At 35.2% G+C, this 13,608-nt stretch overlaps 2 protein-coding genes across 4 annotated transcripts; one reads left to right on the top strand and one right to left on the bottom strand.

Moving 5' to 3' along the window:
* Nucleotides 1-3,043: 3,043 nt before the first annotated feature.
* Nucleotides 3,044-12,541, top strand: LOC108345714 (uncharacterized). 2 transcript variants are annotated; one of them, XM_017584434.2, is made up of 8 exons: nucleotides 3,044-3,388; nucleotides 3,502-3,630; nucleotides 4,031-4,380; nucleotides 4,958-5,702; nucleotides 5,961-6,057; nucleotides 6,144-6,198; nucleotides 7,044-10,128; nucleotides 12,429-12,541. In XM_017584434.2, the coding sequence occupies exons 1-7, from the start codon at nucleotides 3,181-3,183 to the stop codon at nucleotides 7,101-7,103; spliced, it is 1,644 nt and encodes a 547-aa protein (XP_017439923.1). In that variant the 5' UTR covers nucleotides 3,044-3,180; the 3' UTR covers nucleotides 7,104-10,128; nucleotides 12,429-12,541. The 2 variants fall into 2 exon arrangements, with proteins under 2 accessions (XP_017439923.1, XP_017439931.1); XM_017584442.2 differs by having other exon boundaries at nucleotides 3,206-3,388; nucleotides 3,507-3,630.
* LOC108345708 (zinc finger BED domain-containing protein DAYSLEEPER) lies at nucleotides 7,722-12,103 on the bottom strand. 2 transcript variants are annotated; one of them, XM_017584421.2, is made up of 5 exons: nucleotides 11,894-12,103; nucleotides 11,687-11,760; nucleotides 11,046-11,267; nucleotides 9,223-10,094; nucleotides 7,722-8,863 (listed from the first exon to the last, which is right to left on the bottom strand). In XM_017584421.2, the coding sequence occupies exons 2-5, from the start codon at nucleotides 11,730-11,732 to the stop codon at nucleotides 7,946-7,948; spliced, it is 2,058 nt and encodes a 685-aa protein (XP_017439910.1). In that variant the 5' UTR covers nucleotides 11,733-11,760; nucleotides 11,894-12,103; the 3' UTR covers nucleotides 7,722-7,945. The 2 variants fall into 2 exon arrangements, with proteins under 2 accessions (XP_017439910.1, XP_017439900.1); XM_017584411.2 differs by having other exon boundaries at nucleotides 11,687-11,756.
* Nucleotides 12,542-13,608: the final 1,067 nt, after the last annotated feature.

Here is a 13,608-nt window from a genome sequence, read left to right as displayed (position 1 = left end):
GCCACAATATAACAATTTCTGTGGGTCTCATCAAGAGCACCGTAGCAAATCTTTCCCTCCCACCAAACATATTTGCTGCTATATATTGGCCATTCAATTTAGTTTTACAAAAACCTCCTGAACAATAAAATATATAATAGCCTCATTACAATAATATTTGTAGTATAACTCGGCACTAAAGTTAGAAGATAATTTGTAATGACTTTTGCATAAGACAAAAGATAATTCAAATGACCCAATTAAAACAAAAGAAAAATAAAAGACTGATTTGAGATTTAAAAAAAAGAAGAAAAACCTCTAAAATGAATAAACATATATATAAATTATAAATATTATTAATCTATAATATAATGTGTAACATCCCAAAAATACAGCAATGAATTATATAATAAAAATAATTACAATTAGTAATATATCAGTTCAGTCTTACATTAAAGAAAGCATGCGGTTCTGACCGAACGACATAAACAGTAAGAATTCAAATTTAACTATACATCAATACAAAACTGACCGAACGGTTTACAAAAGGGATTACCGAACGGTCATTCCTTTCAAAAGGAAAGGTGATCTAACGACACCTTACACTAACTAGACTATACTACTAACCGAACGCACTACGGTTCGGCCTTAACTTCAACGTCGACGAGGTTCTCTTCCTCCAAATTTCCTTCTTCCAGCGCCTCTTCTAGTAGCGCGTCTCCTTCTGCTCACATCCACACGGATGATCATTGCAACGACAAGACGAACGTACAAGACGAGAGAACACAAGGAAAACACAGGGTAAGCTTATGTAATTTAATTCAGTTACAAATCATACAATTCATACCATCAACACACAGATAAAGTTAACAATACGTTTCAAGCAAGGCCTACTACTAGACCGATCGTCCGGACTGTATGAAATCTGTGTAGCTACAACGTTCGTGCACCCGGGTGATGTAGTAACTGGAATACTCTCATCAGCTGCCACCCGAGGTTAGTCCTATCTGTCCAAAGTACCCCTAAGGACTAGGACCTCCTGCCGTTCCCACACATGACCTACTCTCCTCTACGTGAGGACGAGTACTCACGGAACATCAGGATGAATCGACAGCTTAGCATTACCACAGTCATACTTTACAACTTTCAATATTCACTCATGAGTCGTTCCTCCCCGGAACGCTCGTTCAAAATCCACAACCTTTCATTCATCTCATATACTCTTCATCTTTTATAATTCTTCACTTTAGTGTCATCTTTATCACAATTTATAAGGACATCAAATACCGAACGTTCAGCCCTCTTCAAAACGAGGACGAACGTTAGGAACGAGACTGAAAAACCTCCCATTCCAGAATAGAATAAGACCGAAAGGGGTTACTTTTAGATTTAAAAATAAATCGAGTACAATTATACATTATATGACGAACGTTACTTACAACATGAATCAGTTAAATGAATTGACTCTCGTGAACTAAAACCAACACTCAAAGAATACATCAGGTACGGGGACTCTAGGTCGGAGACAATGAAGGTAGGCGTGCCAAGACTTTTAAAGAACCATACGTAGAATAATTCATATATATATATATATATATATAGAGAGAGAGAGAGAGAGAGAGAGAGAGAGAGAGAGAGAGAGAGAGAGAGACCAAGTGCCGGTCAGTGACTGAGCACGGTAAAGGAGATTCTACTGAATTTGGACGAACGTTGTTTCATTAAGATTGAAACATTAAAAACGAGTACGAACGTTCGGTATAAGACCGAGCGCCACTCATTACGAGAGCTTGGGTTGAGACCTATCACTAATTTAAACTTGTAATAGAAACATTAATAATAATAATTATGATAAGACACGTTGGAGACAGTGTTGAAGAACTAAATATACAAATACATGTTTACAAGATTTTCAGTTCCTCACGTAACACTCAGGTACATCTACGTTTGGCCGAACGCTCAAACATAGCACTATTACAAGAAGGCGCTCGTCCTCAACTAGAATTCTTCCCAAATGAAAGAATTCAATTTCAAAGGAGTTTACTAGAAACACCGAACGGTCAAGGACCGTTCAATGCCGAACATTCAATATCATAAGGGAATTTCATATTCAGAATTCATTTACATTCAAATTCATTTCACAGCATATAACTTCTTGATTTTATACATTCATATCATAGCACATTTCATATTACTCATACATCAGCTCAAAATCATTATCATATAACAAATAGTCAAACATCACAAAGTCATGTTTCATACAACTCACAGCACGTCCATGCAGCACAGTAAAAACATAAGAATTAAATTGAATAAGCTTCCCTTACTTCTACTGTGAACGAACGTTCTAGAGGCAGAAGTATGGTTGGTTTGACTAAAAATCTCTCCTACCCTTACGTTCCACAACTCTTAAACTAATTAATAGCAAAACAACCAAAAGTGGATCAGACAAGATATCAGCATGCAACCGAGGCTTGGTTTGCATGTACTATAGAACGAACGACTAAGGACAAAAGACTTACCAGGTTCAGAACTCGGAAATGTTCGGTTCAGAATGAAGCTTATGACGCCGGGAACGCTTCTACGGTCTCTGAAAGATGATCGGAGGAGTAAAAAGGTGAGTTTTGGTAGAGAGAAGGGGAAGTTTTTAGAGAGAAGTAGAAGAAGATGAAAGGTTCAGAGTGAGTGAAACGGGAATTTCAGAAAAATCAGATTTTGCTTCTCTCATTAAAACGAACGTCCGCTCACTCGCTGACACTTGCCTTCCACTATCTGATTTTGGAATCTTAGTTTCTTGACACCTGGCGCCCGTTCAGAGGAGTTTTGGGTGCGTTTTTAGTGATTCTGACAGGAGGGATTTGGATGCGTTTTTCCGATGTATGACATAATGTATTATAACTATTTAAAAATTGGGATACACATGTCAGTCATAATATAATATATAATAAATATTTAAAAAACATGCATGAATGTAATAATAATAATAATAATTAATAAATAAATTAAGTAGTTAATAAATAAAAATTGGATTCCCGCCTCCAGGGCAATGAAATAACGGCCAGAAACAGAACGTAATGACAACGCAACTTTTGAGGGAAAAAAAATCCTTCAATTTCAAATGAACACAAACCCTAATTTCCCTTTTATATAACAAACTCCAAATCTTCAGTTAACTGAAACACACATTGCCTCTTTCATCCTCACATGGATTCAACTCGTGTCTCTCATAACCTTGGGGATCCCAAAATTCGTCAAGTTGGTTTCTTCGTTCCCGAATCCTCCACCACCGATTCCCACAAGATACTGTCGCCAAGTCATCTTCCCGTTCCGGAGATGCAGAATTCCGTCCATGGCCAAGTGACATCTCGGAGCTATGATCCCTCGGAAAACCGAAACCTTGAAACTGGCATTGGTACACATGAAATTCTCATTTATTTGTTCAATGTCTCTGTTGTTGTGCATGTATGATTCTTGAACTATACTCTAATTATTGATTATTGACGTGTTTTTTCTTTCATGTATTAGAAAAGAGGGAAGATGAAGAGATAGAGGTTATAAAATCAAGGTCAAAGCCGCTGAAAGAAAAAACTACCAAAGCGGAGAGGCGAGCCTTGCAAGAAGCACAGAGAGCTGCTAAAGCTGCTTCTTCTAACGGTTGATTAGGGTTTTCGGTGTTAATTACAATTTTTTCTCTCCCTTGTACTTTGAGCATGACTAAAATTATGAGTATAATTGATTAAATCATGGTCGTTAGTTTAAAGTTCAGATGGTATTTGTTGATTGATTACTTCTCTGCATACATTTTTTTCTAAACTATAAATTTTAACGTGTTATATTGAATTATTCTTGTTTTCATACTGGAATTTTAGAGTGATGTTGGATTATGAATCCTATTTTACAATGAAACTCGTGTAATTTTAGTCCGTGCTAGTGTGGTTTCTATGGAATTCTGCGTTATATAGTGCAGTTGCAGTACTCAGGAACTTGAATTACTTTGCATCCTTTTATATAGTTTGTGTACTTGTGCTTAGGCTTTTGGTCATTTTTCTTACAGTCGAGGGAAGTAAGGCTGTTGCTGGAACTGGTAGAGCTGCCTTGGGTAAAAGTACAAAGCAGTCTTCACAAAAGAAAGCTGGTCCTTCTTCTCCAGTGGCTGCTGATAAAAAAGCAGGAGATCGACCTTTGGATAAAGACAGGAAAAAGGATGCTCCTCATCCACGATTGCAATTTGATGATGAAAGCCGAATGGAAAGGGCTAGAAGGCGTGCAGTAGTCAATCCAACTGAATCTAGAACCAGAGTTGAATTATTTCAGCATTTGCCTCAATATGAACATGGGACTAAGCTTTCTAGTCTTGAATCAAAGTTTTTCCACCTTGATTTAGTTCACCCTTCTGTATTTGAGGTACTCTTTTGGAATTAATTCACATGAGGTCTACTTGTAGACCAGGACATTGTGATCTACAAAATTAATGCTGACAACTGTTTATTCATGATAGTTAATTATTTATGGTTGTATATATTTGCTCTGTTGTCCACTTGTCTCTTAATTATTGTCATTTCATATTGAATCTCACTACTTTTAATGCCTTGTTGTTTATTTTTTAAGACCTTGATGCTATCGAGTATTTAACTTAAACTGTATGTCCTTTGTTTGCATGCTTCAGATTATGTTAACCAATGTAAATACACCCAGTGTGCTGGGCATTCACCCTTCTTCCTTTGGATGAGAGTTCTCATCAAAATGCTCATTCAAACCATTTAATTTAATTTTTTTTTAGATTCTGTAGCCAGTGGTTTGTATACTGTCATGACTGGTTAGTATGTATGAGTCAGATTTGACGTGAAATTGTTTTTGGAGCTTTGAACAGCACATAGGTAGTTCTTCAATGTAAATGAGTTTTTTGTATGTATGAAAGTAAAGTCAAAATATAAATAGCAATTCAGACATGGTTCTCATTTTTGTCTTATTTAATTTTCAGGTAGGTCTTCGTTATTCGGCAGGAGAAATATCTGGGGGTAATGCTCGTTGTATAGCAATGCTAAGAGCACTTCAAGATGCCATTAGAGATTACTGCACAGATCATGAAAAGGCCCTTGTTAGGAATTTAACTGCAAAAATCAACAGTTATGTTTCATTCTTTGCTGAATGCAGACCACTTTCAATGAGCATGGGAAATGCAATTAGGTTTGTAAAGAGTCGTATTGTCAACCTGTCTTTAAATTATTCTGAGTTTGAGGCAAAAACAACCCTGTGTTCAGATATTGACCGGTTTATAAATGAAAAAATAATTCTTGCTGATAAGGTGATTGTCCGACATGCTTTTACAAAGATTAAGGATGGGGATGTGCTTCTCACATATGGATTGTCATGTGTTGTTGAGATGATTCTTTTATATGCCCATGAACTGGGTAAAAAGTTTCGTGTTGTCGTGGTCGATTCCCAGCCAAGGCTAGAAGGTCAGGCCTTGCTTCGTAGGCTAGTGGCTAAGGGTCTAAGTTGCACATATACTCATATAAATGCTGTTTCTTATATCATGCATGAGGTCACACGAGTTCTTCTGGGAGCTTCTGCAGTTTTGTCTAATGGAACTGTATATTCAAGGGTTGGGACTTCTTGTGTTGCAATGGTGGCTCATGCATTTCGTGTTCCTGTATTGATCTGTTGTGAAGCATATAAATTTCATGAAAGGGTGCTACTGGATTCAATATGTTCTAACGAACTAGGTATATATTGTTGTAACAGCTTGTAAATTATGTTGCATTTTGCCTTTGGTATGTACTGTCTTTATGTTTCAAGAAGGGGGATTAGGATGGACTTTTTCTTTTGCAGCAAGTATTGTTGATGCAAAAAACCAAAAATGGGGGCATCTTCATCCCAATTCCATTCAATTTAAGCACTTTTAATCGTCGGCTTTATACATGCTCTCATATTTTGGTAAAGGAGTTTGAAGTTGTCTGTTGATAAACTTCAATTGCTTGCAGGTGACCCAGATGCTATTGCCAGGGTTCCTGGACGAATAGATGTCAATTATCTGGATAATTGGGCCAGTGAAGACAATTTGAGGCTTTTGAATTTGATGTAAGGTTAAGATATTTTCATTGTATGAACACCCAATCCCCCAAGAAAAAAACGAAAGATTACAACTGATTTATTTTTCCTGACAGGTATGATGCTACTCCTTCAGATTATGTGTCGGTTATCGTGACGGATTATGGCATGGTAAGTTAATTCTTGATGCTAGTATGGGGTGAGACTGGGTCCATCAGTCGTCACCTGGTACATTATATTTATGTTTCCAAATCTATTAGCATACTTTGTTGACTGCTTCAAACACATATTTTTAAATCAATCAATTTTTAGAATTCTGAGTACTTGTTGGCAAAACTTTAAAATTCTGTTTACTTTTGATGGATCTTTGGTCTCTATACTTTGTGAACTTAAATTCAGTTATCTTTTTCGTTTGCAAGAACGGGTTGAAAGGGGAATAGCGCCATGCTGGTGTGGTGTTTTTGAAAAAAATGTAGTTTTCTTCCCTACATACACTTCAAGACACATCTGTTATGCTTTTCACCTGAATAAACTCTTACATCATAAATTTGAGTTTTCGTTTTTAAAATGACTTGTCATGCTCACCCTTTTCTTTTTTTCACGATGGCTTCACTATTATATTTATTACTTTTTATATTTTTAAAAATCCTCAAGTTATTAATTTCTTGTTACCAAAAAGTTAATTGATTTCGATTTTTCCTTCTAATTTTAGAATTCTCTATTTTTTTCTCTTAAATTCTGCATTAAAGTTTTTTCTTTTTTTGTTTCAATCTCAACTACTTGTATCGGATATGATTCCCCCCCTCCCCCCCCCCCCCCCCCCCCCCCTTAATTTAAGTTGCTTATATTTTATTTATTTGAATTAATTATACATTATTTTTTTTTATAATTTCAAATATTTTTAGAATATTCATACGATGATACACATGATGATACTTGGTATCTTTTATTTTCCTTTTAGTTGGACGAAGCTTACTAGTTTCCAAAACTTCCATTTACTCTTGTTTCTGTTACAGCTTCCTCCTACAAGCGTGCCTGTAATAGTACGTGAATATCGAGAGCATTTGTTGATGTAGACACAGAAAAGTCAGAAAGTGGTGTTAACAGCCGCAATCGATTTAGATTAATGGAAATTTTTTATATATCATTTTAGTAAATTAGGCTTTCAATTCCCCAGCATCAGCAATTTCGGAGGTGCATTTATTTTCAATTATATAATTATTTATACTCTGCGTTGTAATGATTGATAATGATGTGTCGAAGAAATAACAGGGATCTTAGTTGAGGCCATTGAGCATCATCTTTTACTATTGGGTCATATTTGTACAACCCCATTAGTTAGTTTCCTATGTTTTTATCAGCACTTGGCAGCATGCCGAAGCTGAGATAATCACAACGTCAAGTCTGAAGACGATTGACATATGACTCCTGGGATATTATTATAATAATGAAATGTCACCTTATTTTGCTTTTCTTACTAATTTAACTGTCATTTTCCCCGTGTAAAATATATATTGTCTTTTCAGTCATGGTTCTAGATCCAAACAAACAACAGAATTAATAAATTTTTTTCAAGTCTTCCTGTAAGTGTTTGATATGTAGCCTCGGTCTCAATGGTGTCAGCTCAAGCATACGTTTTCTGTGTGTGAAGTGAGGACACAAAAGTTGGCACAAAGCGAGGAGTCCATCTACTTGATGCATATTTGATTTTTCTCTGGGTTAGTAATTTTCAGAACTGTACATCATAATTATATATTAATATGATACAACGAGAAGTACTTTAAGAACAAAACACCCACCACTTACCCCTTCTAAGTTGAAGTGGCAACGGCCCAAAGTCAACATATAATCTAACAGTGACAGTAATGAAGCCCGATTAATTAATCAATTAATCTGTAGCCGTTTCCATCTTCTATCATTACTTTGGCTTCTTATCAGAACTTGCAGGACTATTATCTGTTGCAGCAGCAGCTGCTGCCAATTCCATCAACCGCTTATAATCTATTTCAGTGGATTTAAACTTAAACTTGACGCCAACCTGAATCCATGACTTGATACAAAGAATTTCCTGTGTGCTGTCATGTGGCATACAGATTCGTTGCTTGTCAATTTCATCACCCTTGCCACAGAAAAGTTCTTCAGGCACAACTGAAGTTGCCTGCACAGCCAGGAAATCTCTAGCCATAACAGATAGTCGAGGGTAGCGTGTACTGTTGACCTTCCACCACTCTAGAACATCTGTTGGTATTGGAGCTGGAGCCTCTGAAAGGTACTGTGTTAGCTCATCAGTAGCAGAACTCATGGTTGTCCTTCGCTTCTTGCGTGCAATTTCCTCTGCAAAGGAAACGCTTCCTGCTTCTTCAATTTCTTGAGCATTGTATCCAGAACTCATGGATGAGAAATGGCTGGTAGAATAATTTCTTATAAAATGGGATCTCGCTTCGTCCAAAAGGGTTTCCGAGTTTAAACTATCAGGGATCAGCTCTCCCTTTATTCGAGGATCTAGAATTGCAGTCATATAAGTGAATATGTTGCAAACCTGGTGGATGTAGTTTCTGGCCTTTTTAGCCATTTCTTCTGCAGCATTTTTTAGCCATTCTGGGCTGTGGCGCGATTCTCTGCAGGAATTAATGGTCTCTGATATGTGATCCATGAAGAAAAGCACAAGCCCAACCGTTGGCACCTTACTTGTGCAGATGTTGTTTGTGGTTTTGTAGAATGGTTCAAGATATTGATGCATGATGCTAACCACACTTTTGTCAGAAGATCCCAGCAGCATCCTGCTGCCTAGCATTTCTTCGTATTTTCGAATAACAGCATCCACTGATTTACCTGCCTGCACCACAAAATATACACCTTATTTTACTCTTGTTCCATATTTCGATGGAAATGGCCATGCATACATCACAAGACATCTTAATTCCTATGATTCAATTTACACGTGTGACGTAACATGCTACATTGTTGTAGTAAACAAATCGAAAAATATCAACATCAAGACAGGCTGAATTCATCACCAAACACAGAAAAATTCTTACAGTTAGCAGACGAGCAAACTTGGGGCACTTGATGCACGTAAAGTTATTCCAAATATAAGTTGTCTTGAACAACATTGGTACTAAAATGCAAGAATTATCTTTTTCTTTAGATTCTTGTGCGCAGTAACTAAAAACAGGTGAAAATATAATGGTCTACCTTGCGAACAAGATCAAGCATTTGGTAGTTTCCACTCCACCTCGCTGAAATATCAAGAGGAAATTTCCACATGCCTTCTTGATAAGCAGTGGATATTTGAATAAAATCCTCAGAGATCACTGGTGAGGCATTTAACTCTATTACAAACTCCCGTATCTTAGAAATTACTTGTTTTGCAGATCTCAATCCATCATCTATTATCACATTCAAAGTTCGAGCAGCACAGGGAATATAACAGAAAGGCCCTATTTTCTGGCCATCTAAGTCCTCTTTCAAAGTATGGCAAGCATGCATGGCACTTGTACTATTGTCGTGGGTACAGGACAGAATTCTGGTTTCAATATTGTAAAATTTGAGAACTTTTACGAGGGACCGATATATCTCTGTACTCCCACATGGATAAGGTATTCGACAGATATCAAGAAGCAACTTCTGGAAGCACCAGTTTTCGTCGATCCATTGACATGTCACACTCATATAGTAAATCTGTTCAAAGGAGGTCCAGAAATCAAGTGTAATGGACAACTTTGAAGAAACCTGTTCCAACAATGCTCTTACATCTTCCCTCATGCTTCTGAAGACTTCATCAAGTACAGTTCTATACTTGTCACTTGGCCAGAGTTGTATGGAAGGATTCAAAAACTTGTAGGAATTCACAAGCCACTTCTCTTCTAGAATTGAAGGAGGAAGAGCAGTTAGAACAAGCCACCTAACGAGCAACCAATTTAGATGATCATAATCCACCTGGTTTGCTTTTCCTGGAGGCTGTGACTTCTTCACCACAGTGATAGGCCTTGCAGCTGAATTGCTGACAGCGTCACCTGACTTGTCATAACCTGGATGGCGATTAGCAAGATGCCTTCCCAGATTACCTTCACGAACAAAGGAACATCAGTACATATACAAGTAAGAACAATTATTTGAAAAAGTTATAGAGTATAAAAATTAAAATTCATCACCAATGTTCCAATCTCGAGTTTGTTGCTGTCATTATAAGGTCATTGCGTTATGAGAAACTGATCATTTTGATGCTCAATGATTCTGTTAAAGTTGGTATTAAAAATATGTCCTAGTAAACTAAGGAGAGAGTTTTTATAAATTACTCTTTGACTTCAACTTTCACTGAAACAAGCTCCCAAGCTCTTAGCATGAGTGTGAACGAACTTGTAAGATATTTTGGAACTTGACCTTTTAATTATTTTAGACTTGAACTGGGCTCTAGGTTCATACTTGACCTTAGTTATTTTAGGCTCATACTTTACCTTTTGAATTCTTTCAGGCTTGTACTCAACATTTGAATTTCCAATCAACATTATTCTTCTGAATTCAATAAACTTGCTTTAATATGTGAAAATTCTCTTCAAATGTCTGCAAAATTCTAAAGATGTGTTTTTGAACCTTTCATGCATATAAAATAACTCTATATACAACCTTATACATTAAGTGATGACCAAAATTATAAATTTACGTAACACACCATATCACAATAAAGATAGAAGAAGTTTTTTTTTTTGTTAACTTAGCATATATTTTGGTTGTAAAATTGGATTTGACCAAACTTTAAACATAAACTGAAATAAGAAAAGTGAAAGAGAGAAGACGGGAACGGTTAACTTAACGAGATGACGAAATCTTATATTAATCGTTACAAAACAAAGTTCCATCGGTATCCATTATTGTTAGAGGTTTCGTGGCAAATTAAGAATAGGTTAGGCTTGATTATTATATGTAAACCTAAGTGATGAAAAGATATTCACGACCCCATTAGAAAAGAAAGACACAAGGTAAAATAATGAGTAATATAGGATGATGCAGAAAGTAACCTGTAGCGGTTGCAATGGAATAGCTCTGTCCACAAAACTTGCATCTGCGAGTCTTGCCATCAACAGCCGTCTCAAAGAACTTCAAATACACTGATGTCATTGTTTTCTTTCTGGGCTTCAGGGAAGTGACGGGACCTGGCTTGTCTGAACAAGCCAGCCCAATATTTACAGGATCCATATTTGAAATGAGTGCCACATCCATCACGGATTTTTGGTCGTCCACTAAAAAACAAAAACACAACTAAGCCACATAGAATGCTGAAAACCAGGTTCATTTCTTTCAACTTTAATTTTATACTGTTTTTATACCATCATTTAATGAAAAAGCAGTTTATATGCAGTACAACAAAATCCAATAAATTTATCTTCCATAACCGTTAACTGCTGTTGAATTAGAAAACAAACATTCTTCAAACTGTTTACTCATTTCTTTGATCACACATTATGTTGGAAAGATAGTTGATAAGTATCGCTTGATGGATTCCTTATTAAAACAAGCACACAGTCAAGTAGTACACCAGAACTCCAAACACAGTTAGTCTTCAATAAGTTTGCTTCATTTTGAACAGCAATATTACAAGAACAAGTTTAATTTTTTTTTGACAACCCAGTTGGTTATAGGCAAGAAACTGTTGAAATACCTTTGTAAGCAGTTCTGTAGTGGTTGTTAACGCCAGTCCAGTCCATGTAATTAGCATCACCAACCGTCACCTGTCTGATCAGCAAGAAACACAGCATAAGCATGTGATACATAATATTTATTTCTGTGACGGTGTTGGTATTATTGGAGACTGTTAAGAGAGTAGTATTGTGGTGGCGTTAAAATGAAAATAGGGAATTTGACATACCCGTGTGGGAGAGTTCATGAGACTCATAATTCAATTTTGGCGGAGAATTGAGTTGCAATTGAAATCAGAGAGAGCGATGATTGAAGCTGATGAAGATCGGCGTGGAGTGGATCGGAGCCGAAGAGAGAGAAAGAGAAAGCGGCGTGGCTGAGGGTTGATGAGATCTGCACTTGTTAGCTTTAACACGGCTTCGCTGAAGCCTAAAACTATTTTTGGGAATTATTTATTCATTTATTTATTGTTACTAGAATGAGAAAATAAAAAAAAAAAGAACACGGCAATAGGAATAGTAATGAAGGGAGTTTTGGAGTTGAGTTTGGCTTTTGGAGCCATCAGCTAGCTTTCACGTAAGCCCATCGTCACTCGCATTAGTCACTCGGCTTCCTTCTTTTCTTTTCAAATTTGGGTTTGGGTCCTCTTTTTGCTCCCTAAGCCATTTTTCTATATGCACCCCTCAAATTTCAAATTTTGGAAATAACTATTTTGTTTTTTTCTCTTTTATTACATTAATGACACCCAATCTTGGTACTTGTAGGTGGGTGATGCTTTTGACTTCTAACCAGACAATGAGTTAATATGTATTGAGGTTTGTGGTAAGTGTTAATATATATTTTAGAAAGCATTTTGAGCAACAAAGGAGTTCCTCCATACCATATCTAGTATTTTTTTTTAATTGCATTGCTTGAAGTCTTATATATTGGGCAATTTGATATACTAACTTTCAATTTTATATTATTACGGATTACACTTTTTAGAAGCCAAATGTGTCCTTTCCCAAAATGTAATTTGAAGTTATGACGGAAGTAGTTCCAAATTGCATTTTCTAGAAATAATATTGAAAGTGTTTTGTATAGTTTCATCTGTAATGTTTAAAAGATAATTCATGAATTTCGTATTATATTTTCTGCAAATTAAATTGACAAATTATGGTTAAGATAATTTGTAAGGTAATTTTTTTATAGGGTTATCTCTAAGGTGGATGTTCTCCTACAGATTATGATCAATTATAAGGATCTTGTTTTGTAAATGTAATTATCATTGTCTTTTTAAAAATTTATAATCATTTATGCTGGTTTCAGATAAACAAAAATGTTATAACAAAATTTAAAATGTCATACCTTATATAAAGATTTGGTAACGTATGATGAATGCTTAGGAATGATTCAAAGATTTTGTGGTGCAATTTGAAGACTATGATCAACGTTTTTTAAATTGTTTATTCATCACGATTTTTGTTGAATATGCTAATCATGTATGATTGATTTCATAGAAAAGTTTGTTAAGACTTTAATAAAGTAATGTGTAATTATAAATAAAGAGATATATCTATTTGGTGTTTTTCTTTATTTTTTATTTATTTTATTTTCTTAATTATTACATTTTAAATTTAAATAATAATTCATTTTTTTTCAATTTATCATTTTAGTAATTTTTAAATTCAGATTATTACTAACTATAAAATAATAATTTATTCTTTTGTCAACCATTTTTCAAATTTAAATACTTAATCATAATAAAAAATTTACTTACATAATATTATTATTTTAATAAGTATAGGTATATCTATAATTATATACATCTTTTATTTTTCAATTTTTATCTCTTTAATTATTATTTTTAAAATTTAAATAACTATAACTATATACATATTTTATTTTTAAAATTTTATCTCTTTAATTATTAATTTTAAATTTTAAATAATTTATAAGTATTAT

Source organism: Vigna angularis, chromosome 1 (assembly GCF_016808095.1).
Source record: "Vigna angularis cultivar LongXiaoDou No.4 chromosome 1, ASM1680809v1, whole genome shotgun sequence".
NCBI lineage: Eukaryota > Viridiplantae > Streptophyta > Magnoliopsida > Fabales > Fabaceae > Vigna > Vigna angularis.
Note: the sequence above shows the minus strand (reverse complement) of the source record. Positions and strands in the feature narration are given on the sequence as shown.

What these genes read in the sequence shown, in the direction of transcription:
- LOC108345714 (XM_017584434.2), top strand. Translation starts at nt 3,181, where the DNA reads ATGGATTCAACTCGTGTCTCTCATAACCTTGGGGATCCCAAAATTCGT. An exon ending in AAACCTTGAAACTGGCATTG is followed by an intron (nt 3,389 to 3,501) that starts GTACACATGAAA and finishes TTCATGTATTAG; the next exon opens with AAAAGAGGGAAGATGAAGAG. An exon ending in AATATGTTCTAACGAACTAG is followed by an intron (nt 5,703 to 5,960) that starts GTATATATTGTT and finishes AATTGCTTGCAG; the next exon opens with GTGACCCAGATGCTATTGCC.
- LOC108345708 (XM_017584411.2), bottom strand. Translation starts at nt 11,920, where the DNA reads ATGAGTCTCATGAACTCTCCCACACGG. An exon ending in CTACAGAACTGCTTACAAAG is followed by an intron (nt 11,268 to 11,686) that starts GTATTTCAACAG and finishes TTTGTTTTTTAG; the next exon opens with TGGACGACCAAAAATCCGTG. An exon ending in TTCCATTGCAACCGCTACAG is followed by an intron (nt 10,095 to 11,045) that starts GTTACTTTCTGC and finishes TTGTTCGTGAAG; the next exon opens with GTAATCTGGGAAGGCATCTT.